This window comes from Chrysoperla carnea, chromosome 2 (assembly GCF_905475395.1).
Source record: "Chrysoperla carnea chromosome 2, inChrCarn1.1, whole genome shotgun sequence".
In the NCBI taxonomy this organism is placed as follows: Eukaryota; Metazoa; Arthropoda; class Insecta; order Neuroptera; family Chrysopidae; genus Chrysoperla; species Chrysoperla carnea.
This window is the reverse complement of record NC_058338.1, coordinates 65,146,866-65,174,813: the sequence shown is the minus strand read 5'-3', so window position 1 is coordinate 65,174,813 and position 27,948 is coordinate 65,146,866. Positions and strand designations below refer to the sequence as shown.

Below are 27,948 nucleotides of genomic sequence, written 5' to 3'. Positions count from 1 at the left end.
CTTGGAAATGGCTCCAACGATTTTCATGAAAATGAGTATGTAGGGGTTTTTTGGGGCGATAAGTCGATCTAACAAGGTTTCATTTTAAAAAAACTTCCTGACATCTTTTGGTGTATATCGTAGTTAATGAAATAAACGACATTACCGGGATATTCAAAATGGTATTTGTGTGGAGACATTTTAAACGGTCTTATACAATATAATTAAATCTTTATGGGTCTTATATTAGTGATAAAATTTGTGTCTTTTTAACTCAAAAAATACCGAGCAAAGATCGGTCATCCAGATATTTATTTTTATAAAATAAAAGATATATAATATTTAGAAGAGTTTACACATTCAACAAAGTCAAATTTGAATATGACGCCTAAAAATTCAATTTTGGTGCAAATTGGTTGAAAAACTGATGTAGAGTTTTAAACGCATAAATGATTATTGCTAAGATATTTTTTATCAAATATCTTCTTGTCTGGGTAAGAAGATATATTATGGTACATATTACCAATAAAACCGATATTCAGCAATTTTAAACCCATCTTTGCAACTAAAAACCCAGAATTTTATTAACAAGCACCCAGAATTTATTGTTAGTACCTTCAATTATAAATGGTGCTAGGGAAGTTGTACATTTCTAAACAATGTAAACGTTTAAATAATCTTCTTTGTATTTGTAAAGTAGAAATACATTTTAAAGCAAATTAAAATTATCATTAGACAATATTATTAAATACCTAATTCCTCTGATTCTTGAAAAAAAAAAAAATTAAATTTTCACTTTATTTAAACATGCAACAGGGAAGTTGTTACAAAATATTTTTGTTATAAATACATAAATTATTGAATTATTGAATATATAAATTATTGAAGTACAAATTGTTGATTTACAAATATGCATATCCTTAATAATTGTAAGAGCCTCTAAGAAGTTTGAAAAATTTAATGTGCAAAAACCTAAGTTATTTAAATGGACGAACAGTTGCCACAATTAAGAAAGGTATTTTAAATTAATAAAGAACTTACAAAACCACTCCCCATCTCCCAATAATAATAAGTACAAAAATAAAATTTTTGAAATCATTAAAAACAATTGACCTTTTCAGTTAATTGACTTAATATTATTGTTATAATTAATGAAAATATTATCTATTTTTTAAATTCCATACTTCTTAAGGAGGCTGACTGGCCAGTAATAGAAAAAAATAAATTAGTAGATAATGATCCGAATTTTTAGTATGTTATAGTTAACGAAATATATTATTGTATAAAACAAAAATTTGGCTATCTTACCGATCAATTAAGAGAGTTTTTATTAATTAAAAATACACTAAATAACATAACCATCCTCATAACAGGTTATGTTATTTAGTGTATTTTTAAGTAATTAATTCCTCTCTTAATTGATCGGTAAGATACCCAAATTTTTGTTTTATACAATAATATATTTCGTTAACTATAACATACTAAAAATTCGGATCATTATCTAATTATTTATTTTTTTCTATTACTGGCGAGTCACCCTCCTTAAATCAAACAAATTAGTTGGTATTTATTTACTCGACAAAATATTATGTAATAATCAAAAGATTCAAAAAAATATGAACATATTGTGTTTTTTCGTCGTATTTCGTTCTGTTCTGATAAATTTGTTCGTTGGCATATATCATTGACGTCTCGTTTGATACGTCTCTAACAAGTGAAATTTACAAAGTTTAAAAACCCCCGACAAATTTTTCGAGTGCGGAATTCTAAAATCGCACTTGAAAATAGCTAAATACACTCCCCGTTAAGTTACCTTTCAAACGAAACCAAAAAAATTAAAATCGGTTCATTCGTTTAGGCGTTTTGATTCCACAGACAGAAACACACACAAAGCGATCAAACTTATAAACCCCCATTTTTAGTTCGGGGGTTAAAAATGAAATAAAAACCCCTCAGATGAAAAAGAATCAAGATATTAGTCTCCAAAATGAAACAAAATGTATGGTACCCTTTTTAATAACGCAATTTAAAAACACATTAATAAGTTAAAATTGCAATTCCTTTTAACGAAGATTATTTCGAAGGTTTTACAATCAGAATATTTCTATAACAAAAATTACCGATTTTCAAATACTGTGTGCATGATCCTAAATTTGATTTAATTATTTTGTACATATAGTTTGAAAAGTAATTGATTATGCAATTTTAAAAATATTTGTAGGTTTTATGGTTTATGTGATATTCACTGTGCAAATGACATAAAAATAGCACAAATTTTATTGATTTTAATCGAATGTTTTTTAACAAAAGAAAGTTATTCTAAAGAAAAAGCATAACCATTAAGTATAACTCATTTTAACAGTAACCTTGTTATACATTATAGGCATATAGTCTAGCCCTATCAAGCAAGAAGCCAAGAAGGTCATTTTCATAGACAGGAAGTGAATTAAAAATATTGGATTATAACATAAATGAAAATGTATTGTACTTTTCAAGCATCATGAATTTTAATATTTTGAAAAGTGTCTTTTTGATAATTTTTTTTTTAAATTTGTGTGTTTTAATTATTATGGTGAACATTTAAAAAAAATTGAAATAAAATTTATATGTTCATTAGAATAGATACAACGATTGGAAGCTCAACAAAGCCACAATTAGTTTTCCACTCATTAATGTTTTTAGTTTGGGAGCCCATAAAGAAGCATAATTTCCATGATTCTTTTTGTCTGTCTTTTTGAAGATTATAAGTAATGATAAGTTCGCTAATGAACAAATTTGAAGGAACTGCTCTTTTTTAGTTATGGGAAATTGTCACTTGCTTGGTTAAAAATAATAAAAATTTGCTATTTTTCTTTCTTTAAGAAGAATATAATCGGCTCTAAGATAAACAAAGCGGCTTAAAACATAAATAATGTGTAATTTTTTTATTTCTTTCTATTTGTTTAAATTTTGAAATAAATGCAAAAATATAGATTCATTATAAAAAATATATAATATATATCACTTATATAGCAGTGTGAAACGTTTGTGTGATTTGTATACACAAACATGCAGAAAAGGTTATGTACAATTTGAGTCACTCACATAGAACGGGAGTTAGGGAGTTGGTTACAACCTAGACCGGATATCTAGATGACCCAAGTTCGAGTAATTTTCGTTATAATTTCTTCATTTCTTTCTAAAAATTAAATATGCCTTTTCCATTGTAGTGTACAGTCTAAAACTCATACTTTAAGTAGAAAAACGTGTTGAGATAATAAAAGCTATTGAAAGTATCATGTAGGAAAGGGTTTGATTTATAAAGTACACAAAAATTTTTAATAAATATAAATTTTTTAATTTCTTAATAAACAATATAAATAATGTTATTTTTAACGTTGATCAATTGATTTACCAAAGAATACCTACAGGGATTTAAAAATTGATATAGATATTCTTGAAAATCTGCATAATCAGCGCCATAGCATATGGAGCCCTTATTTTTCATTTTATATTGGTTTTTTATTTTCAGTAATATAGTTACCATTTTTAAGTATATTTTAATGGCTGAATACTGTTCTTTGGGCTTATTAATTACAAAATTCCTGATAATATTATCAAAATTGACGATTGACTATTAACATATTATTTTTTTCTAAAGTAAAACATTTGATTATCAAAAGTTGGATAATCGATGCCTTTCCTCTCTGCGTTAATTCCTTATTGTTAATCCAACACTGGTGAAGTTAATTAGGTAATAACCATATCGCCCAGTCATTGAAATCACTTTAGATATAAATATCGATTTTTTATGCAACGATATTTGGATTTATATATTCAAGATTACGAAAATGTTTGTTTTCAATTTTTGTAGCCATTGATTTTTTTAAGAAGAAATTATTTCTTTGTCAATTTGACAAAATAATAATAATTGAAGTTCAGTATTGAAAAAAAAACCATCCGACATAATTAAAAGAAGAAGCTACATATATCTTTTTAATCGATCGTTTCAAAGCAATGATTAATTTTGTGTAATACTAGCGACCCGCCCCCGCTTCGCACGGGTGCAATGCTGATACTAAATACACTACAGAAAAACTGTGAACGTTGTATATAAAAACATAGCGGCCCGCTCTGGCTTCGCACGGGTATAAAATATATATCCTATGTGATTAAAATCGATCCAGCAGTTTTGATTTATTCATTACTGCCCGTGGCCCGCACGCGTTAAATTTGGAGTAAAACAATCCCCCTTTCCCTATACCATGAAGATTTCCTTGCTATCTTTGGAATATCTAAATTCATACACTACATTTTTACTTATTTACTTTATACATTTTTAACTATTAACCTCAAAAATAGCAGTACTTCTCGACTATTTAATGGATGTTATTATACATACAAACCTTCCTCTTGAATCACTCTATCTATTAAAAAATCGCATCAAAATCCGTTACGTAGTTTCAAAGATTTAAGCATACAAAGGGACATAGGGACATAGGGACATAGAAAGCGACTTTGTTTTATACTATGTAGTGATATAATATGTAAATAACAAATAGAAATTCACAATATTATCGACCGAAAATAAGAAACCGGATTCATTTTATTTTAGTTAGTTAGATTCAACTAATAAAATTGAAATAATTTTTACTTTACAAAATTATTTTTTTATGTATGATAAATTATTTAAATAAATTAAGTATGAATACTGAATATATGACAGTATGCGATAGCACTTATAAATGTTCGAAAATTATTTTCAAGACAAAATTAATTTTAACGCCGAAGTTAAGTTTGTTATACCCAACGTGTTTTCCCCGGAGCAGTTAACGTGGCTGCTTCTCGAATTGCCTACTGCTTCGAGATTGCTCTTCCACAAAATTGCAGCCAATGATTAAAATTATAAAGTTTGAGTAAAATACCAGCCAGCATGTTAAAAATTGCAGTTTCATGGGAATAATAACTCCCAAACGTAACGGAACAACTTTCTGCTAATAACATAAATTCTCCGTAACTACTGGTTGGAAAAAATTCTTTCATTTTCAATTCAATATCATTGCTTTTAAAAATTCGTATGAGGCCAGCGAGCAAAGATAGTAGACAAAAATAAAAAAATTGAATTCGAGATATTTGCGACTAAAATAATGATGGCGGGAATTAAAAATCATACAATCAAATCAGATATTTAGTTAAATAAAATTTTCGACTGTTTCTTCTTTCCTTCGTCCATTGGTGGCGTCCTTGATTCACATTACCAATTATAATTAGAATATCAGCGAGCGAAAGTTAAATTGTTTATATTGAAAACTGTTTTGTAGGGTACAATATTTCGTAAAAGCCTCAATTGAGAAGTTTTTGTCAAACTTCTCCAATTGAAAATGTATTTTGTTAGAGCAATTTAAATAATTCGTGGTGCACTAATATATCCTATACTATATTATTTATGTAGTGTTTATTGATATTTTAATAATTTTATACTTTTTTATCCATATTTGAATAATTGTTTCTGGTGTTTACGAATAATTTCAACTATGGTTTCATTGGTTTTGGAAATTAAATAAGCCAGCGAAGATTTTTTTGTATCCAAGCGGAAAATATATGATAATATGTGACATATTTAATTTAACATATATTCTAATGATTTTATACGTTTATGGAAATCTAAACCATATTCTTAAAAGCGATTGAATATAATTTTAGGGTCTCCAAAAAATATCGCATCCGAAAACAGAGTGATACATAGGATTAAATTAGAAGAATGGATTTCGCTAACAGTATTTAAATCCGATATTTAACGAGAAATAAATATTTGAATAATAAAATACAAAATTTGATTTGTTGTTAAAAATAGCAAATTTTGTATTTTAGAACATTGAACGGAAATATCGTCATAACATTAAATGTACTACCTACTTCTTAGAGAGAATGAAGATAAATTGTAAGAAATTTTATTTTCTCGTTACTAAAATTTAGGATCCAAAAACTTCTAAGGAACTGTTTTTGTAGAAAATTCTAGACATCGAAGAGGTGGAAATTATACAGGCAAAATAGTTTATTTACAATTTCGTAATTTCTTTTCGAGAAATTACCTACTATTCTTTTTATTTCTTTTCCGAAAATTACTACATATATCTTTTATGATGTCTGTGAATACATTTTGTACGATACACATTAAATTAAATTTTGTAAAATGTGGAATGTGATTTAGTAAAGTATTAAATATAGAAATTACGATTACATAACTTTAATATCTACGCATAAGTAAATTTTTGATATTTATGCTATTATTTAAATTATCCATAATATCCAAGGTGACAATACTGGAACTTGAGTACACTTAAATGGCAAGGTTATTGTATGCACGTTTATCGAAAATCACTACTATTTACTAAAATATAAAAGGAATTGTATTACAAAGAAAGATAATAAGAATAATATCGTATAATATTACTGAAATACCTACTTTTTTCTTAATATAACAGAAATATCAATTTGATTCTCAAATAAGGGAATTATTTTTAGATTTACTAGTCCAGAATTTGAAAGAATTCAAAATTTCACAATAATTTTTTACAATATTTTATTTAACTTGCTTTAGATATGTTTCCGGTTAAAATCTTGTCTTTGAAAAATCAGATTCTTGTCGATGAGATAGAAATCTAGAAACCACTGATATATATCGATTGTTTAACAATACATTATCCAGAAAATAATAAAAGTATTATAAAAACATTGTAAAATGATATTGGTAGGGCGCTTGACATGAATCCAAGAAGTCCGGGTTCGAGTCCTGGTTCGAATGTATTTTTTTCAATTCTCTTTAATTAAGATTACTAGACAAGATATTTGTCAATATTTAGTTTACGCCTGTATGTATCATATTTCATCAAATATAGTCGAATAGACCATGATGTAAATAAATATCGTATGCATGATTATAAGTAAACAAAAAACCATAAATAATAATAAATGGATTATATTTATTTTATTTGAAAATTAAAGAATTTTCTGATAAGAGATAAAAACCGCAAGAGATGTGTTGATCGGATAATAATACAATGTATAATGGCATAAAAATTTATGTTGAAATCTGACATAAGCGTTAAAATGATTTCAGTTTACAATCTTTTTTTAGTTTGAAAACATTAATTTTATCTTGAATTGCCCGTATTCAAGGTGTCCCATGATTCCATCCCATAGCTTAACAGCGTGTTTTTTTGACAATTTTCGAAAGTGCCTAATATACTTCTGTCCATAATCCAATATTTAAGGAGTTGGATTGGGCTTTTAGCAGAAGGCACTTTCGACTTAAAGTTCAACCTTGTATGACTACTTATAAATGCTCGAGATGCTTCAGTTAGGAGAGCCAAATAAAATAAAACAAAGAAATGCCATTTTCAATTCCTTGAACATTTAAATATGAGCACCTCAAGCTTTGGTATATACACAAAGAACTTTTACTGTTTACTACAATGCAAGCTGTAATAAGCTGTAGTAAATGTTTACTAAAATGTACAATGTACAAAGCTTGTACTTTGAAAAGGTTTTCTATCATTGAATTTCTTTTCTTATTGAGATATTTCAAGGTATTCTTTCTTCTTTTTACCTGACTACCATAATCTTAACCCGAAGCTGATGATAAGAACACCATACTCCAATTCATTTCGGTGTGTCTGATGAATCGTTCAAATAGTTAGCAACTTAAAAAAATTTAGAAATACTTAAAAAAAAGGCTAGAGCAGACTTTTGATGCGGTAAATACAAAAAAATGTCTCTAGGGAAATATATAAAAATATTGTATGATTTAAAACAAGTTACCAAAAACTGTTTTTACTTTCAATTAGCCACTACACCATCATTTAGCACTAGGTAAATTTATCTAAAAATTCAAGTTGTTGACCCCAAATGAAGTTTAAGTGAATTCAAATTTCAAATAGACATGATTGTCGAATAAATTTTAGTCCGAAAAATTAATTCAGGGAAGATTTTTAATGTGTAGGTTTTTTTTTTTAATATTAGAAAATGTCGAAAAACAATGAAGATGTCAATTGATAGTGTTGCAAAAACAGATAAAGAATAAGAAAGTTAAGACAAAGTTATAACAGATCCTAGCCGAACCAACAATAAATTTACTTCTTCTAAAACTTCTTCTCGCCAAAAGAGAGAATCACAACTTTCAAAGTTTGTTCAATTCGTTGCTATTTTAAATACCATTAACAAAATAAAAGTACAAAGTACACACTAGGTGCAATCATACTTTAAAAAAATTTTTAAAAATTGAAAAAAAAAGACATAAAGGAAAAAATTTATGAAGTGAAAGTCTCAAATCTTTTGGGAATTCCTATACATTATCTCCGAAGTTCGTCCATATGTTTTTTATTCATAATAAATATTCGACTGCTTATAACATTATTCTAATTATTTAGTTGAATAAATAATTAACATTTTGTCGCCAGTGCCTCATTTACAACTATTGTTGCTCGCGAATTTTTGGGGGACGGAATTGATTGAGATCCTTATAAATTAAAAAAGAATAAAACTTGTAAATTAAAAATCTTAGTTTATTAATATATCATTATTTTAAACAATATATAAATATTATTATTCATAATATTTTATTCTTAAAATTAAGTAAATGGGAACTTTATGACTTCATCTCATTGGTCTTAAAGAGCTTAATTAGAATTAAAGAGCTTTTATTATTGTAGAGCGAAGTTTGTTTTTAATCAACTTCAGTTTTGAAAAAAATCGTTCACATGTAGGTAAAATTTGTTGTCATCATAACCAAATATATACCTACTTAATAAATTTTAAAGCTATGAATAAATTTTTTTAATTTTTGTCGGCGAATAACTTTAAAATTTAGCTTTATAGCTTAATTCAACTGTGTCTGAGTTTTATGGTGGAAGGCCCTAGGCACTCGTCTCAGTCTAGGCTGCCTAAATTTCAAATACGGCACTGCTTTCAATATTATTCTAATTATTCAGTTGAATAATTAATTTACATATTATCGCACTTATTGCAAGCATAAAGGTCTAATAGCAATAGTTGAAATTTGTACATTACAATTTCTAATCCACCTTAAATATTGTCAAAATTGTTCGTAATTTTTCACATTTTCGGAAACATTTATGGAAGTAAAAAATGAGCTTATAGAATAACAAAAATTTGTTCAGGGCCATCGTTAAGACAGTTCTATCTAGCTGTGAATAAGTGTACTTGGAAAAGTAAAAATTATGGTTTAAAAAAACTTTTTAGCATGTTGAACAATATGATGTAGGTACAAAAAAACTGTATTTTGATAAATTTGGATATCTCTAAAATAAGGAATTAATGAAAAAAGGAAGCAAGAAACAAAATAAAGGCAAAATTTTGACACTCACTTGAAAAGATTCTTTTTTTAGTTACAGTAAATAACAAATATACAAGAATTTTACAATAAATGCAAACTGAATTTTGAACGAGAATTCCACAGTGTCCAAGATTTTTTTTCAAATGAAATATATTTCAAATTAGAAATGTAAAGAAAAAACACTAGAAAATAAACATAAAGAAAACAAGTGAAAACAAACAATTGACTGAGTTAATTGTTGAAATACCATGTAAAGACAGAGTTGGTAACGCAATCGTACATACAATACATACATACACACTTAACTAATATTCCCATATAATACAAACTATATAATTTGTGCTCTTACGGGTAAACAGTGATGTTTAATAAAAAATGTTTCAAACATAAGTTGGTTATTTTTTTATGGAAAATTAGTCCTACGGACCCAAGATCCAATTGACCTATGTTGCCTATTTACGAATTTGACCTCAATTTGTATGTCTTGAGCACGCTATAAAAATTTCATCTTGATATCTCTTTTCGTTTTTGAGTTATCGTGTTGACATGCAGACGGACAGACAACCGGAAATGGACTAATTAGGTGATTTTATGAACATCTATACCAAAATTTTGTTCGTAGCATCAATATTTTTAAGCATTACAAACTTGGGACTAAACTTAGTATACCTTGGTATATTTCATATACATGGTATACAAATTTTGTTTTTTACTACGTCGATACATTTGACTCAGTCTTTAGTCGAAATTATTAAAACAATAACAAATTGTTGGATTCGTCTAGGACAAAATTGAATAAACGAAAAATTCTCAAAACGTTTTCAATGGGAGCCCAAAACCTTAATGTACCACTAATACAAATTATGTGTGAAACTAGAATGATCTATCTATGTCTTTTCGTTTGAGAACCAATTGAAAAATAAGTATTTTTTAATGGAGCTTAACGAGAGTTTGATAGAATCTAGGGGTAATAGAAAGGAGAAAATGTTGATTTTATTATTTTTAAAAAAATATTTTAAAGTATTATATTGTTTTAACCATCCCGTGCTTAGCCGGACTATATTAGATGTATAATTATACATTACAAATTATCGATTCTTAATAATCGATTTCAGAAATAATCACAAAAATTTTTCTATAAGTCTTATCTATTAACCCTTACACTATGGTCGTTATACTTTGCAATTGGTGCATCGTTTCATCTTTAAAGAAATAGACCAGAGCAGTCCATAACCTAGGGGGAAAAATAAATCTAAGGCTGCGCAACTCAACATCAATTCAGAAATAATTGTTTGTCTTCTCCGATAAATTTCATTCACATTTACTTCGAAATATTTCAAAAAATATTCTAAAACTTCGCCATTTATATCAATACAAAACTGAAAGTGCTTGATAAATAGCGTATCGGTTAACCTTCAATTTTGGAATTACCTAGGGACAAAATTTTGGATTTACCTAGGGATTTCGTTAAATTTAAATTAATATTTTTTGATTAGATAAAAATTTATGATTTATTTTTTATTTAGTATAGTAACAAAATAGGTATACCACAAAATATATAACAAATCCTGATTGTAATTACATCGTGAAAGAAAAGAAATTTAAAACTCTGAAGTAGTGGGGTTCATGTTTATGTTTCTTGTCTAATATATTTTAGGTGATATACACCTTTTATTCTAATGCATTATTATGGGGGATGTAAATTTTTTGTTATTTAAGTACTTCAACGTTTGCCAATTTTACATCATTTACAAATAGTTCTTTTTCGTGATAACAAATATTGTGGTTTTAAAAAATATGTTAGGGAAATTTTTTAATATTATTTATTTGCTACTGCTATCCACTTATGTAGCAAATGCTGTGACTAAATTACGTGAAAAATTTTTGTGGAATGCTGTAAATTTTGAATATCCAGATAGGCAAACATGGTTACATGCCTTATCTGTTGGAGATTTTATACCAGAGAATAATTTACCAGTTGGAATTGAAGTTTATAATGAAAAATTATTTGTTACCGTGCCTAGATGGCGAGCAGGTATTTAATTTTCATTCACAGTTATAATTTTACTAGAAGACCTTTTAAGAGTTAAAAAGATGCTTGAAACCTCAAGTTAGTTTAAAATAATCTTTTAATTTGAAAAAGTTTATTAGTGTATCATTGCCAAAAAAAGATCTAATAAGTTTGCGACGCGTGTTTTCTGCTTTCGTATTCGTAGTTTCTGAAAAGAAAAAAATTGTTTGCCATCAAAATGTCGAGGTGGTTGCAACTCCTGTTCTTGTTGTGTATGGATTCGATTAATAATAAATAGTGAAAGCGCTGATAAGAGTGAAAAATTAAAATTTTCACTGAGTTTATAATTTTATTACAGTTCTAGAAGATATCGATAGTGACAGAAAAATCAAAAAGGCTACTCTTAAAGTAGAAAAGTAGGACCTGCTGAAGGGATTTACGAATCGCTGAATTAAAATCTTAAGTCAGAAAATGTTAATACCCATGGGTTGGAAAATGGAGTAAAATATACAGTTATAAACTGGATTTTTTAATCCATTGACTTTTGTCCCCCTTACTTTTTATAAAATAGTATGACCAAAGCTTTAATACGCAAATAGTTTCTGCTTGTCAAATCTAACTAAGTGTTTAAATTCTGTGGGCCTTTGGGTTGTTATGTGCGGCGATTCGATCAAAAGTTTATCCGAAATCGGGTCTGGATTGTGAATCATGTGTGTATACAAGATGCTTCTATCACTAGCAAAACTGACTTCCGCTCATAACATTCGGTTTGAAGTTTGGAATAGCCATGCTAATATCAGAAAATTTATTCGCAAACAAAATAAATAGCACAACTATTTCTTTTTAAGGAATGAAATAAACTAAAATAAATTAAAATATTAATAAAATTCTTTTTAAATTATTTTTATTAAAACATTACATGCATAAAATAAATGTATATAAAATAACCGAGTTTCAACATCGAATCTCAAGGGATCCAAGCAAATTACATGGGGGATTTTAGACATGTGTTACCAACTAATTTTCTCATTCAGGTACTTCATTAATTAAATTATATAAAAAAAAAATTATGTGTCAATAAAAGTACCTAAAAATGTCAATATGTTTAAGACTGTTCCATACACATTTTTGATTGGCGTGAAATCATTCTTTGACTGGCGTGAAACTTTTTTTTTAAGAATCATCTTAAATATTGATTGGTGGAAAAAAAATTTTATAAAGAAAATCAGTTTTCCAGATAAAAATGGTTAAAGTTACATTTGTATTTCAAACATGGCGATTACGTACCCTTTACCCTATCTATTTGAAATTTGGATATGTTATAGGTATTCATATTCTACATGCCTTGGTTACTTTTATTTTTCGAAAATACTGTTAATTTTCGAAAAATAAAAGTAATAAGGGCATAGGTAGAATATGAATACCTACCATATCCAAATTTCAAATCGATAGAATAAAGGATACAATCGCAGTGCTTGAAATTCAATTGCAACTTTAACCATCTGTTCTAACAACTTATTCTACATTAACTAATCTGGGAATTGCTTTTCTTTTTAATAATTTTTCCATTAATGAATATTTAAAAGGTTTTTTAAAAAAGTTATAAAATTTCACGCCAATCAAAAATTGGTATAGAACAGCTTTATCTTCTGTTATAAATATAAAATTGATTATTATTACTTGATCAGTATTATAGGTCTATAGCAACACGAGCGGTATTTGAAGTTTATTTCAGCTGGAAATTTGAAAAACTGCCGGGAACTAGTCTTTCCAGAGGCAAGGAAAATTTGAAATTTCATATCGCTCGACACCCAATATAATAGGGAGTACGTTGCTCAACAAACATCTCAATCCCTCGACCTGTGTATTGACATTTTCGTAGAGGAAACAATTGTAAGACACATGCACGACAACAGCTTTTCTAATTTCCAGCCGTTCTGAAATGATCGTCGAATAATACGCCTGACCCTAGACTAATTAAAACCAAACTATTTTTTTTAATATTGGAAAAAACGTTGTATGTTTTTATTTAGGTAGCTGTAAGCTATCTAATTGTTTTTAATAATTAAGCCAAAAAAATATCATGACTGGTTTTCGTTATTATTTATAATAAACTCAGGTTATCATAAAAATTAATTGTTAATTGTCAAAATAACCTACGCTTTTTTTAATCACGATTTTCGAATATTGTATTTTTTAATTTTATTTCAATCACAATTAATATTTTTATTAATTTCGTAAATAATTAATTAAACAAATAAACAAATAAAATGTATCCATTAATTATATTTTTCTGTATACACGATCTAATAATTAAAGACACAGAAAAATGGGCTTGTCGTACATTTGATTTAGTCAAATCAATGAACGAAGTAATATCTAGTATATTACACTTACAGATACTTACCAGTACCAGTCTTTATTTCTAAACACAGAGAAACGGGCGGGTATTAAGCTAGTATTATCAAAAAATTCAACATCACGATGTACTAATTAATTTATGCAAAATGTAGCCAGCAGTCAATATTTTAAAATCAAAAAGTGAACACTTTGCAATTCCTCATTCATTCATTACATATTTCATTTAATTGGATTTTTTTTTATTGATATACCCTTAAATTTTTTAAAATGATATGCAGATATGTAATAAAAACAGGCACGTAGCCAGAATTTAATTTTTATCATAGAATTGAAATGACTTCATCTCTTCATTGTTCTAAATTATCTAAAACATCTTGAAATGAATAAAATAAAAATCATATTTCAAAGAACCCTTTTTTAGAGGTCCACATCTTTGAATTGGCCACACTCTTTTGTTTGATAACCGATATGAAGCACAGTCAGTGCTTAGCTTGGTTTGGCATTTCATAATACGTAATCTCACGCCAGAACAATGATTGAAAATTTTTAATTAAAAGAATGGTTCTGTTCGACTACAAGACCTAAATCTTAATCAAACATTAGTATCTTAAAATTATCTTTGCTATAAAGCCAGTTTCAATTATATAAAAAATATTTTTTGTTTGTTTTATTTTAATTTAAATTTGCGAACCTCTAAAAAAATACCCTTTTGTATTATAAAAAGTCAATGACCAGCGGCTTGGCTATTATATTAATTGTTTCCCGTCGCTTCCACCATATTATGCTAAACTTATTTTATGTGTCTGAGAATTTGTAATTTCCAAAATAAATAGTTGTGTGAAATTTTCTAGCAGCCGAAAACCACATTTCTAGAAAAAATCGAATTTCCAAGTGTAGAGAAAACAAAAGTCTTGTCTTCTCACTATCAACCTACCAAACATCCGGTTCGAAATTATACACAAATAAGCTGGGTGCCCGTGACAGTACAACTGCACCTACACGGATTTCAAAATTTCGCATCTAAGTCAACGCTATTTAACGATAGGTAAAATATGGACTAGATGTGCCAGGAATTGTTCTGGCAGAAATATTTTTTATAAAGTTTTCTTTCCAAGAAATTAATTTATAGGAGACCATTTTATTGCAAATTTTATCTATGAAAAATTTGGTGTGACAGCTCTTATCATGGCAGAAAGGTGTGTCACGCCGATTTTTAATATATAAAGTCAATAAAATTTTACCCTTATCGCGGAATTACTTTTTTTTTGTTCGTTTTCAGTTCCATTTTCGAAATACCTCGGTGTGACAGCTCAAAACTTTACCAAAATGTCTATCACACCAGTAAAAAAGAAAAAACATCCTGGCAAAAAATATTTCTGCCAGGATAAACCCTGGCACACCTAGTCCATATTGCACATATGGTTAAATAGTATTGATTCATATTCGCAATTTCTAAATCCGTGTAAATGCAGTTTTACTGTCACGGGCTCCAGGGCTAAAAGATGCATGTAAGATCCTTAACTTAAATTAATTTTTCTAATAAAACTCGCCATTTCATATTCTTAAGTATACGCGCCTGACGACTTCAATTATTGACATAAATTTATAAATCATTATACCTATAATTATACTTATACTTTTCATGATTATTATTATTATACAATAATTATATAATGAATTTCTAGGTAAATTTAAACAAGGTTAATGTTTAATATTTTATTGCCAATATCTAATATGTTGAAAGATAGAAATGTTTACTAAATATGTTTAGTATAATTTTTGGTAATTAAATTTTATCGAATTTTAAAATCAAGGAAATCAATAATTTTTTATTTTATTGATTATTATAGATTTTTCAAACGCACGATTTTAATAAAATATAAATTATAATATTTGAAATTCGAGGGTATTTTTATTGAGTTTTAATTGAATCTAATGAATTTTATGTAATTATTCATTTGAGAATAGTCATGTAGCAAGAGGAACAAATGCTATAGATATACTTAAAGCGGTGAAAATTTTTGGCCAAAAAGTCTCTTCGTCGAGAATCCCAGAGAATACCTAAAAAAAAATGTGGAGAATAGCGTCTCTATTGTTTACATCAACATCAAAACTTTTTTTGATAAGTTTAATATTTGCAGAGAAATTTTCGTTCAAAATTAGAAATTAAAATTTTTTTTCCAAATTGATAATTTTTTTCGGATGAATTTAATTTATACGATTAACCGAAAACGAACCTTGCTACTTGCAAGATTGCTTGCAACTTTGCTAATTAAAAAAATTAAATTTTTCCTAATATTAATTCTTAAGAAATAGAAAAAACGCCAAAGAACTTTTGGTTTTATATCAATTTCGTAAAGAATGCATAGTTGATGGGTAATCCAGTGACTAAGGGATACTCTGTATAACTTAGTGAATCGGAAAGTGATTGATCTGCCCCCTAAAAACCATATGCACCACGGTTTATTTAATAAATTAATTTGTTTCGTTGATTGATTATTTTTTACTCTATTTGTATAAATAATTCTTTACAATACATAGGCATGCATAAAATGTATTAATTTTTTTTTCATATTGCATATTCATTTCCTGATATCTTCATCATAATAATTAGATTGTAATGTATAAACAATAAGTTACGCCAAAATTCCACAACTTCATCGATACCTAATAATAATTATAGGATATTTTTATTCGAATCAAATCAGAAAATTTTTTATTACGAAATTGTTTTTTATTTAAATAAATATTATTTAGTAACAGAAAATTCTTCTTCTTAATATGTTAAGTAAAAACATTCCTTGAAAGTATTAATCAGTGTCGTAACTATATTTGTGTTCATCCGCTGCTCTAAAGATTGTACGCAAATTGTGAACTGTTATCATCAATCATGTATAAAATGATTTTATCTATTGTCACCATCTCTTCTTTGGGGGGGGGGGGGTGGTCTTAATTAAATTTTATAAATGTTCAGAACTCAAATCAATACTGAAAACTTATTTTTCTTACTTTTTCTAGTTTTTTCGCGTCGTGTTTCCTGTTTCTATCGATTGAGTATGAAATATCCAACGCTGGAGAATATTATTGTATAGAACATTCAGTAAACATTTCAGGTCAATTGCCTCACCAACTATTATCGTTCAAAAGTTAATTAATAAATATGAAAACAACCAGAAATGTTTGAATACCTGTTGACCCTATTTCTCACCATTCCGGTCACAATTCCTAGCGCAGGAAGATCATTTTCGAAATTGAAACTTATCCAAAATTATTTAAGAAGTACCACGAGGCAAGAAATGAGGCTCTTTGAGTGTTGAGACTCATGAAAGTTCGTAGGAACGGTTTTAGGAAATCTATAACGCATTTTAAATATAGAAAAATATGCAGTGCATAAATAAATAAATTTCAGTGAAAAAATATTCGTCATTTTTCATTATTGCAAAATTAATGGGGGTGAGAGTCCATAGAGCCCTTTTTCTCAATGGAACATATTTTAGTCGACAGTTGTTACGCCACTGGTATCAATAATTATTTTCTATTCTCACTTTTCTTCATTTTTTCCATTTTTATTTTCTATTTTAACCTGGTTGACTATAAATGGATCAGATAAAATATATGTAAATGATATATACGTCAATTAATTTTTTTAATTGTTTTATAAACTGTAGTCCAAACTTAGAGGAAGGATACTAAGAGGTATAAGAATTCATTATCATGCCCATATCGAATTATATTATTTTTAACAAGAAATGTATAAATTAAAAAAAAAAGTATACATAAGTAAATTAGCTGGCGTAGATCATATAGACCTTGGTGACAGTAAAACTGCACTTACATGGATTTCGAAATTTCGCATATGAATCAATACTATTTAACTATAGGCACAATATAGGCTAGGTGTGACGCGGTTTATCCTGACAGAAATATTTTTATACATTTTTATATTATTAATGTATTTGTAAATTTTTTCTTTTTTTCAAAAAAATTTGATGTGCCAGCTCTTATATCGTGACAGAAAAATCTGTCTCGCCGATTTGTATAATTTAGGCCCTCAATTTGGAAATCAACTTTTTTGAGGTACACACTTCGTGGCCATGGGGGATGGGGTCGTAATGTTATCAAAAACAAAACCCAAAAAAGTTGCACAAAAGTTTGTCCCGGAACGATCTTTTTTGTAAAATTTTGAATAAATTATTAATTTTAGTTGATAACATTAATTGGGGAAAGAAAGTAGAAGGTAATTAGAAAATACCTATTTTGAGCCATGACTCGACCCAGTATCTTTATCCGTTCTCTAGTTATATGTAATTGAAGTTATGAATTTTTTTCTCAGAAACGGCAGGGGTGGTTGAAAGTAATCGTATGAATAGCTAGTTACACTTTTATGTATTATTTTTTATACTTTTTTCGAATTTGTATTAATAATAAAAACAGGCCAATAACTGTTGTTTTGATTGACCGACGTCGACAATTGAGAGGGTTAGCGACCAGAATGAATTCAGATCAAAGTATGACTAAATATCTACAAAATATTAAAAAATCTAATTTTTTATTAACTTGTCTAGCAGTAATCGCAGAATTATCATTTTGGAAACTTTTCAATTGTTTGTTGTTGATCAATACGTATAAAGAAAAATAATCGTTCAAAAATGTTTATAAGTGTGAACTTACCTTTATAATAATACAAATTTCGTTACATAATAGATACAAATAAAAACGAAATGAGAGCAAAAATATTAAAATATACATTTTTTAAGTCTCAAGAGACCCATAATATTTACAAATATATTATACGCAAGTAGGTTAAATTTCCTTCACTTATATCTATCTGAAGGCAATATCTATACCTATGTGTAACATAAGTAATCACAATAGGTATAATAATTTAATTTATGTATTTATTTAATTTATCTTGGTATTTTTGGTAGTCAAATAAGTATGTAAACACAAGTGTTGATTTATTCTATGGGCACTAGAGGCTAGTGTCGAGGGTTCACTAGTCCTTAACCGCTCTACTGTTCAATGTGACAAACGGCAAAATTTGGGATGTTAGCCAAAATTTTTTTTCCTGCTTTATCGAAAGAATTAAGGACTGTGATCGTATTTAAATCATTGATACAAAATAAATTTGGAAACTTTAAGCACGAAGCGCTGAGGTACGCATTACTTATTTTACGTAAAAAGTATCTATATTTTTACAGTATACCTACAGCGTACATAAATTTTTATTCAATTGACGTTCAATAAAAATTATTCAAAAATTGAAAATATTACTATTTTTCAATGAATAGTAGTTAACCCGATCATCGTGTCAAAAAAAGTGCTACCTCGGAATCTAACGGAATAAGCTGAATTTTTGAGCAAACCACATATGGCCACGTGTGCTTGTCCTTAGATATTCAAGGTTAAAAGTTGCATAAATCAATTTTTTGAGAATATCTCGTTTCCCTTCAATTGTATTTATCATGAAAGTTATGGCTGAGCTGAGAGTACCTACTAAATTTTAATTTTGTATGGTCAACGACTTTAAAACAATAAAATTAGATGGAAAGTTATTTTATTACTATTTACATAAACAATAATAAAAAAACCTGCCCACGATCACATAATATTTTATTGTCAAATATAATTGTCAAATAATTTAATTTAATATAATTAGATATTTTTTTAAATTTTTAATATAATAGATTGATATCTTGTGGAACAAAATTAAAAACCGTCTCGTTGAGAAATTTTAGTTGTAAATTATAATATTAATATTAAAAATAACATTAAAATTATTTTGAATATAAAGTTGCAATGAGAAAGTTCATTTTATATTAAATATAAAAAATTTGTTTAGATATAATAATATCTCGTAGTTTAATGGAGCGCCCACACTATCGACAGACATTATCGAGTTGACACACAACCAATTGACCAAAATCTAAGCACACCCTAATATATTTAACAATATGAATGATATTAAACAAATTATGTAAAAAAAAGAAATATTAAATACGTCAGTGCTACCAACATGTGTGTCTGTGGGTTGTTTACTATTTTTCTTGATCACCTAGCCGAAATTCGGATCTTCAAACTTTCCGCTTTTAACAGCGGAAGAGTTGTGACTTGCTAAAGTTGTGGCAATGTTACCGAGCCACAAAAGTCACACTTTCTACACTAAAATGCGATCAGGAAAACTTGCTTGCCACTAGGGGATCAAGAAAATAGTATACAACCCACGGCCAGAAAGTTGAATGTCGTAAGTGATATAAAACCAAGGTTTCATCGAATAAAATATACTTTAAAATAGATAGGTACCTAATCATCAGTATATACAAATGTCACGACGGATAAAAAACTAATTTCTTGGATAATTTGAGATATTAGAGTCATTTAAATTTAAACCAGGAGGATATTTTTTCTTGACCTCCTAGCCGAAATTAAGGTCATCCCGGGTTAGTTGAACTTCGGGTAGAGCCACATTTTTGGCTAAATCGGCTAGATTTAGATACTCGATAGAGTAAAAATAGTTGATTGGATGTACCGATTCACTTGCCAAAGGACACAAAATATCTCAATACGCAATACCTTTGTATTAAAAATTAAGAAGATTTGAGTGGTTGACTTATTTGTTGTACACAAGGTTACTATTTCCCTACATATAACTTTAAAAATATAACATTATTGTAAAAACACTTTGAAGCTTTTCTCTGAGCTTAATAAATAATAAAATTAGGAAACTTAAATGACAAAGAGATTTTGGTTTGACTACGTAATATTTAGGTGTCATTGTGCAGGATTTATTAATTCTAAACTAAACTAATACTTAAAACATAATAATATTAGATTAAACAGTTTATATTGATTTTCTTGTCACCAATAAATAATAAATTGAAATTATGAATTAAATTTATCGTAAATTGATTAGATATCTAATCAAAGACACAAAACAAATATAGAATTGTTTCGTAATATATTCAAATTATTATGCACACCTCACAATAATTTCTACACATAACTACATTGATTACGCAATGTTTTGTTTAAGATATTGTTTTGAACTAATTAATTATAACACCCTTATATGGGATGTTTAGTTCTATATTCACATTTGGACAATATTGTGATACAGAGTATAAAATTCTAAATAAACAAGTAAAAACACTTTACTAACTGAGTTAATTGTTGAAATACCCTGTATAGAAAGTGTAAAAAAGTTTTAAAAAACCAACACAATTATAGTTTTATCTCAATCTTTTATAGTCTTGGAGAAAATGAGCACCAAAGATATGTCCTAAATTGCGCCCTCGCGGGAAAACAGTGATGTTGACGAAAAAAATTCTCTTAAGATTTACAAGATAGGTTCTGCGGACCCAAGACTCAATTGATGAATGCTGCTTACTTACGATCTCAAACAAACTTTTTACGTCTTGAGCACGCTATAAAAATTGATATCCTTTTTCGTTTTTGATTTATCGTCGTTCAGACGTTTAACGTACGTGTCAAGAATATTTCTAAGCGTTACAAACTTGGGAATTAAATATACTTTAATATATGTATACTAAAATTAGTATACCTTGATACAAGGAATAAAAACTTGTCACTAAAATTAGTATACCTTGATATATGTTTCATTTATACAGGGTATAAAAACTTGGGACTAAAATTAGTATACCTTGATATACAGGTTTGTTCACGCTATACGACACGGAAGATTATAGCTAAATTACGTACACAGGTTGCCCAAAATTATGACTAAAGAATTACAAGCTTCAAACGATAATAACATTCTATAACTTAAATACAACACAGGGTTTATGTCAACAGCAAATGTAAATTATAACTGTTAACGATCAAATACCATCAACTTTCCTATAGCAAACTGAGTTGGTTTTCATGAAAAAAGTATTTTCCGAATCGAATATATTTCATATAAACAGGGTACAAAAACTGGGAACTAAAATTAGTGTACCTTAATATATATTTCATACAGGTGTACAGTCATCCTTAATTATAATGTTCAAATTTGAGAATTGTACGATCAATGTCAGTATAATGGAAATTTTTATACTAGATAAAATTATAGAATATCAATTTTACTATTATTTTAAGTACGATTTATTGTCTCACCCACTTTTCTGAAAGTTTATTTTTTACTTATACAGAGATATTCAATTATTATAAATAAAATTATTTGAAATAAAAATCACAAAGTTATTTCTAATCTTTTACAGGGATTCCATCAACATTAAATTACGTTCCAATTGATTCACCAGATTTATCCCCACGTTTAATACCATATCCAAATTGGCAAGCAAACAAGGCTGGGGATTGTGAAAATGGTTTAACAACAGTGTATCGAATTAAAGTGGATGAATGTGATCGTTTATGGGTGTTGGATACTGGTACTACAGGCATTGGAAATACTACACAAAATCCATGCCCTTATGCACTTAACGTATTTGATTTAAAAACAGATACGCGGATAAGAAGGTATGCATACAAATTTAGTCACTGAATCACAGATTCTGCGATTTTGTCACAGAAAAATAAATTCTCGGATTTATAGTATTTGCGAAATTTCGCTCAATACCTAGTTCATTAGTACGGTAGAATCTCAATAAGCAAAAAATCGTTTTCAATTTTAATGGTTAGGAATACTTAATTAAAACGGAAGTTATTTTTAAATCAACCTGATTTTTATAATATAATTTAATATTCCAGATACGTCTTCCGGCCAGAAGATACAAATGCAAATACCTTCATTGCAAATATTGCTGTTGATATTGGAGCAACATGCGACGATGCCTATGCCTACTTCAGTGACGAATTAGGTTATGGTTTAATTGCTTACTCATGGCTTGAAAATACATCATGGCGTTTCACTCATAGTTTCTTTATGCCAGATCCATTATCTGGTGATTTTAATATTGCTGGATTAAATTTCCAATGGGGTGAAGAAGGTATATTTGGCATGGCATTGTCCCCAATACAACCAGATGGATATCGTACAATGTTCTTTAATCCATTAGCTAGTGGGCATGAATTTAGTGTATCAACAAGAATTCTAAGAAATAAAACTGCTGTCGAAGATAGCTACCATGATTTTAAGGTTGTCGGAACTCGTGGTAAAGATGGACATGTCACAGCTGCTGTTATGGATAAGAATGGTGTACTATTTTACAATTTAGTTTCTCGTAATTCAATTGGCTGTTGGAATTCTCGTTTACCATACACTCCAGAAAATTTGGACGTCGTTGATTCAGATGATGTAGGCTTAGTATTTCCAAGTGATGTAAAAATTGATCGAAATGAAAACATTTGGGTAATGTCTGATCGTATGCCAGTATTCTTAATAGCCAATTTAGATTTCAGGGATGTTAACTTTAGAGTATACACAACTACTGTATCTGAAGTTCTAGCAAATACTGCTTGCGCTCAGCCAAGTTTAAATTCTCTAGACGGGTATGGTGCCTTGGGTTCCCCGAAATTTTACAGTTTTCCCATTTCTGCAAAACCCGCTTTACCAAAATTTATTGGATATGATGTTGCACCAGTAAAATCTATTTTACCTAAATATGCTGGTTATGATGTATCGCCAAAATTGCCTAGTTATAATATTGGTGGCTCAAAAACTGGATACAGAAATGAGCCTACAGCATTTTCTTACTCCTACGTAACAATTTAAACTTAAAACTCTTCAGTATTATCTATCTATTGTTTTTAATATTATTAGTAAAGACTTCAACTTGATACGTAACCATATTTGCACAAGACCTATGCACAGTCTACAGTATCTTCCATAAGTTCTTAATCACTCTTTAATATGGAATAAGAAGAATAAGTAAAATAGAGAAAAATATTTCAAACAAAAATTGTTGGGTTTAAAGTGGGACATCTCAAAAATATTTGAATTTTGACATTCAGCGTCATCTAAAGTCAACTAGGGTTTTTAACTAGCCAGAGGTAAATTACCACTTTAAATTCGAAAGTTTTCTCTTATAAAATTATTAACATTTTTGGTTTGAAACATTTTTTCGAAATACGGATAGATCCGGCAGAATTTGATTTTAAAATTATAAATCATTTATGAAGTCGAGATGATTTTTAGATGATTTTGAAGTCCAAGCTGAATTCAAGGTCTTTTGGAACATTAAGGATTTCTGGAACATACCAGTTACTGTTTAATACAGTTTACTTTCCTAAAATACACTTTTTTTTTTAAGAATTACATTTTTTTACAAAATATTATAGTTTTTTTTATATTTATTTTAGATATTTATAGACAGACTATTGTAGTGAAATTCTAAATAAAGTTTTTATTTTTTTACTTTATTATCATCTTGTTTTTTTCTTTTTTTTTTTTTTTTTGTTCCAATAAAGGAGGATAACTTAATTGAAAATCAGTTGTGCAAGGATTTTTTTTGGCCTACACAAAATTTAATTGCTACTTTATAATTCTTACAGCTTCAAAACTAAATATGAATATTACTTTCGTATCAAGTACAATAATTAATATTTGATTTTGTAAAATGGTTTCAATTTAAATCGGTAGATAGAGCCTTCCTTAGCAGGAGTGTCGAATAACAATATAGGATAGTGCTGCCACCAGCAAGCATATGTGTATATTATAAACGTCAAACACTTGTCAACTCAACTCAACTGACAAATGTCACCATGTTAGTGGTGAACTGGTGAATGTCAGTTATTATCAAAATAAGTTTTTGTTTACTTTAATTACAATGATAAAAAAACACTCATAAATATTAGTTATATACTTTAGATAACATAATTATATTGAATATTAAAATTATGTTTATAAATCAGTGCATTACAATTCATTAAACCATAATAATCTTTTATTTTAAAATTTCATCATACTCCATTAGTTTGTTCAAAGTGCGTTCGTTATATTTCAAAAGTTTGAATATCATTAACAGAGTACAATGAACCCTTCTTCATCAAAAACTATACAATTTTCAAATTGTCGTCTTTTACGGCATCATAAAATTATTTTGGATGATTTGTGGGTGAGAAATGGAAAAGTTATAAACCCAGAAAAAGTTTTTTTTGATGAGAAAATCTTTCCGGATGTGGTAATTGATTGTAAGGGTGTATTAATTTCTCCCGGTTTTGTAGAACTGCAAATAAATGGTATGATAATTTAATTCTTTTAAGAAAAATATCTTAGGTAAGTGATTTTATTTTTGAATTAGGTGGATTTGGAGTTGATTTTTCGCAAGAGTCGGAAAATGTCGAAGAAGATGTCCGTAAAGTATCAAAAGGCTTATTAGCACATGGCGTGACAGCGTTTTGTCCAACATTAGTAACATCTCCGAAACATGTTTATCATAAAGTGATACCGAGAATTAAGAAACAAGCTGGTGGTAAACATGGAGCTACAATTCTTGGATTACACATAGAGGGACCATATATAAATAAAGAAAAAAAAGGCGCTCATCCACCGGAATACATTCGTGATCTAGATGAGGTAAATATTGCTTTTAATCGAATTTTATTTAGAGTTGTAGTTTTTGAAAAAATTATTTAATTCAAGGGAATGCATTCTGTATTAGATATGTATGGATCTTTGGAAGATGTAAAAATTCTAACATTAGCTCCCGAACTATCTAGAGCACCAGAGGTAATTGAAGAATTGACGAAACTAGGCATTACTGTTTCTGTTGGTATGTAGGGTATTTTAAATGAAAAGTTTTACTATAAATCTATTTTATTTTTAAAAAAATCCATTTGATTTTCAGGACATTCGATTGGAAATTTATCGGATGGCGAACTCGCTGTAAAACATGGAGCAACAATGATAACACATTTATTCAACGCCATGTTGCCTGTAAGAACTTTTGAATAATTAAACTAATGTTACTAATCTTCTGCAAAACTAGAATGTATTTATTACGACCCGGTAGAAGCGTCAATTACAATATTTTAGCAGACATTTAAAAAACTGTTTAATCAATAATGTTTTGTAATTGATTTTCCTATTATAAAAAAAGCGTAAAACTCCTTCAATTTTAGAATAAATTTGCTATCAATAAAATTAATTGGATGAAAATATTACCAAAGTTTATTCATTAAATTCAAAGTATTGCACAAGTTCTACTTAATGATACCGATCCTTTTTTCCCAAAAGTTCAAGTGTTCTTAAATTTGAAGTAATTTTTCTCCAAACTGTAATTTTCATGTTTCAATTTTAATTCATCCTAGAAATAAATATATTCAAAGTTTATTGTTTAGTTTCATCATCGTGATCCTGGATTGGTGGGATTGTTAACATCTGATCAAATTCCAGAGGGAAAAACTATTTATTTTGGTATAATATCTGATGGTATCCATACGCACCCAACTGCACTTCGAATAGCTCATCGTACTCATCCTGATGGTAATTTTAATATTTTTTTTCTACTTATACTATTTTCAACGAACCTTGTTATATTACATGTCGTAAAAATCGTGTTTCTTGAGAATCCGGTTTATTCTTTTTGGGGATAAATAATTTTCTAGCTCCTAAGTATTCATAAAAATAATAGAATTATCTTATCTTGTCTTCTCAAACTTACTTGTATTTTTAGTTACAAATTTATTTTTATACGTAAATGCAATAATAAACACCAGTGCAATATTTTACTACCCACTGTACGATATAGATAAATTAATTAACAATTTGTTTTCTCCAAATTTTAGGTTTGTTCTTAGTCACAGATGCCATCTCAGCCTTAGGTCTTGAAGAAGGCACTCATTATATTGGACAATTGGGTATCGATGTTAGAGGTGATAGTGCTTATATCACAGGAACAAATACATTATGTGGTAGTATTTCAAGTATGAACATTTGCGTTCAAATATTCAAAAAGTCTACTTGTAAGTATTAAATATTTCAAAATAACATTTACAAATACGTTGCTTAAATCCAATGCGTTTGACGACTAGATGACTAGTTTCTATATGTTGTATGAGTGCTGTTGAAAATATCTTAAAATTATAGGTCTGCATATAGGATTTCGGACGATATCATAGAAAATACTCGTACTATGGTCACATAAACCCGATTTTCGCATTTTTTGATCAAAATTAGTCTATATATCAATGTTTTATTATTTTCTAAAATAAATGTTTATTTGTGACTTCAAATCTCTTAAGAAATTTGCAAAAAATAGAGAACATTTTTTTGCCCCCAATTTCGATAAAACTGATTACATAATATAACACAACAAAAAATACACAAATCGTTGATTACACTTGCCACTTGCCTGGTAGTGATTTAGTCACAAAAACATCTTTGGCTATAAGAGTCTAAAAATGATATCTTTTTACAGCATGTTCAACTGTTACTGCATTAGAAGCAGCAACATTACATCCAGCTAGAGCTATTAATATGAGTAAACAAAAGGGAACTTTAGATTTTGATGCTGATGCTGATTTCATATTTTTGGATGATGACTTAAATGTCTTATCAACATGGATTTCTGGTGAATGTGTTTATGAAAAATTCAATAATTCATACGAAATAAAAAAATTTTAATGAAGTGTATTCATATTATTTTGTATTTAAAATTCATTCCATTTTTTTTTGTGTTAATTATTATATTTTAATAGAACATGAAACACTATCCAATTGGTAGTTGAGGCATTGTAATGAGAGCCTGGATACGACATTTAGTCGCCATTTTCAGTGGAAAGTATCATCATGAAATAAACTTCCCCTGTGAGCCTGATTCATGAAATGAACGAGTTTATTTTAACCTTTTATGATTTTGTAAAGTTTTAACGGCACTGTGGCAAAGAAATAAACCAGTATTGGAAGAGAAGACAGTTTATTTTATCGTATTATTGTCAAATATTATCTTTCTCAAAATGAAAACATTTCTTTCATGTATTGAAAATATGAAGACGATTTATTTATATATTAAATAAATAGTTTGTTTTATTAATAACATATCCAATATTTTTTTCTCTTAAAATGATAGAATACCTTTTAGTAGTGTTTCTTGTTTTATCTGTAAGATAGCTTTCATGCAGCTTTCTTTTTACATGCATACATAAAGCTCAAATTATTATTTTTAAATGACTGGTTATTAATTTAATGTTTTAGAGTAAACAACATAAGATCATTAACGAAACAAAATTAAATATCCTAATTAAATCCTTTAATAGGATAATAATACGTACTATTAACAGGTTCATAAACCTTTTAAAAGCTAGGTGCTATAATATAATCTAGAATTAAGTGCCTTAATAGGCTCTACACACGATTTGATCT

General features: G+C 28.2%; 2 protein-coding genes across 2 annotated transcripts; both read left to right on the top strand.

Annotated features, from left to right (window-relative positions):
- Nucleotides 1–11,077: 11,077 nt before the first annotated feature.
- LOC123294102 (protein yellow-like) lies at nt 11,078–23,714 on the top strand. The gene is made up of 3 exons (XM_044875187.1): nt 11,078–11,348; nt 21,905–22,163; nt 22,395–23,714. The coding sequence occupies exons 1-3, from the start codon at nt 11,111–11,113 to the stop codon at nt 23,356–23,358; spliced, it is 1,461 nt and encodes a 486-aa protein (XP_044731122.1). The 5' UTR covers nt 11,078–11,110; the 3' UTR covers nt 23,359–23,714.
- A 767-nt stretch (nt 23,715–24,481) lies between these two features.
- Nucleotides 24,482–27,576, top strand: LOC123292178 (N-acetylglucosamine-6-phosphate deacetylase). Its single transcript, XM_044872737.1, has 7 exons — nt 24,482–24,824; nt 24,887–25,161; nt 25,228–25,357; nt 25,433–25,521; nt 25,926–26,070; nt 26,373–26,549; nt 27,005–27,576. The coding sequence occupies exons 1-7, from the start codon at nt 24,617–24,619 to the stop codon at nt 27,208–27,210; spliced, it is 1,230 nt and encodes a 409-aa protein (XP_044728672.1). The 5' UTR covers nt 24,482–24,616; the 3' UTR covers nt 27,211–27,576.
- The last annotated feature ends 372 nt before the right edge of the window (nt 27,577–27,948 follow it).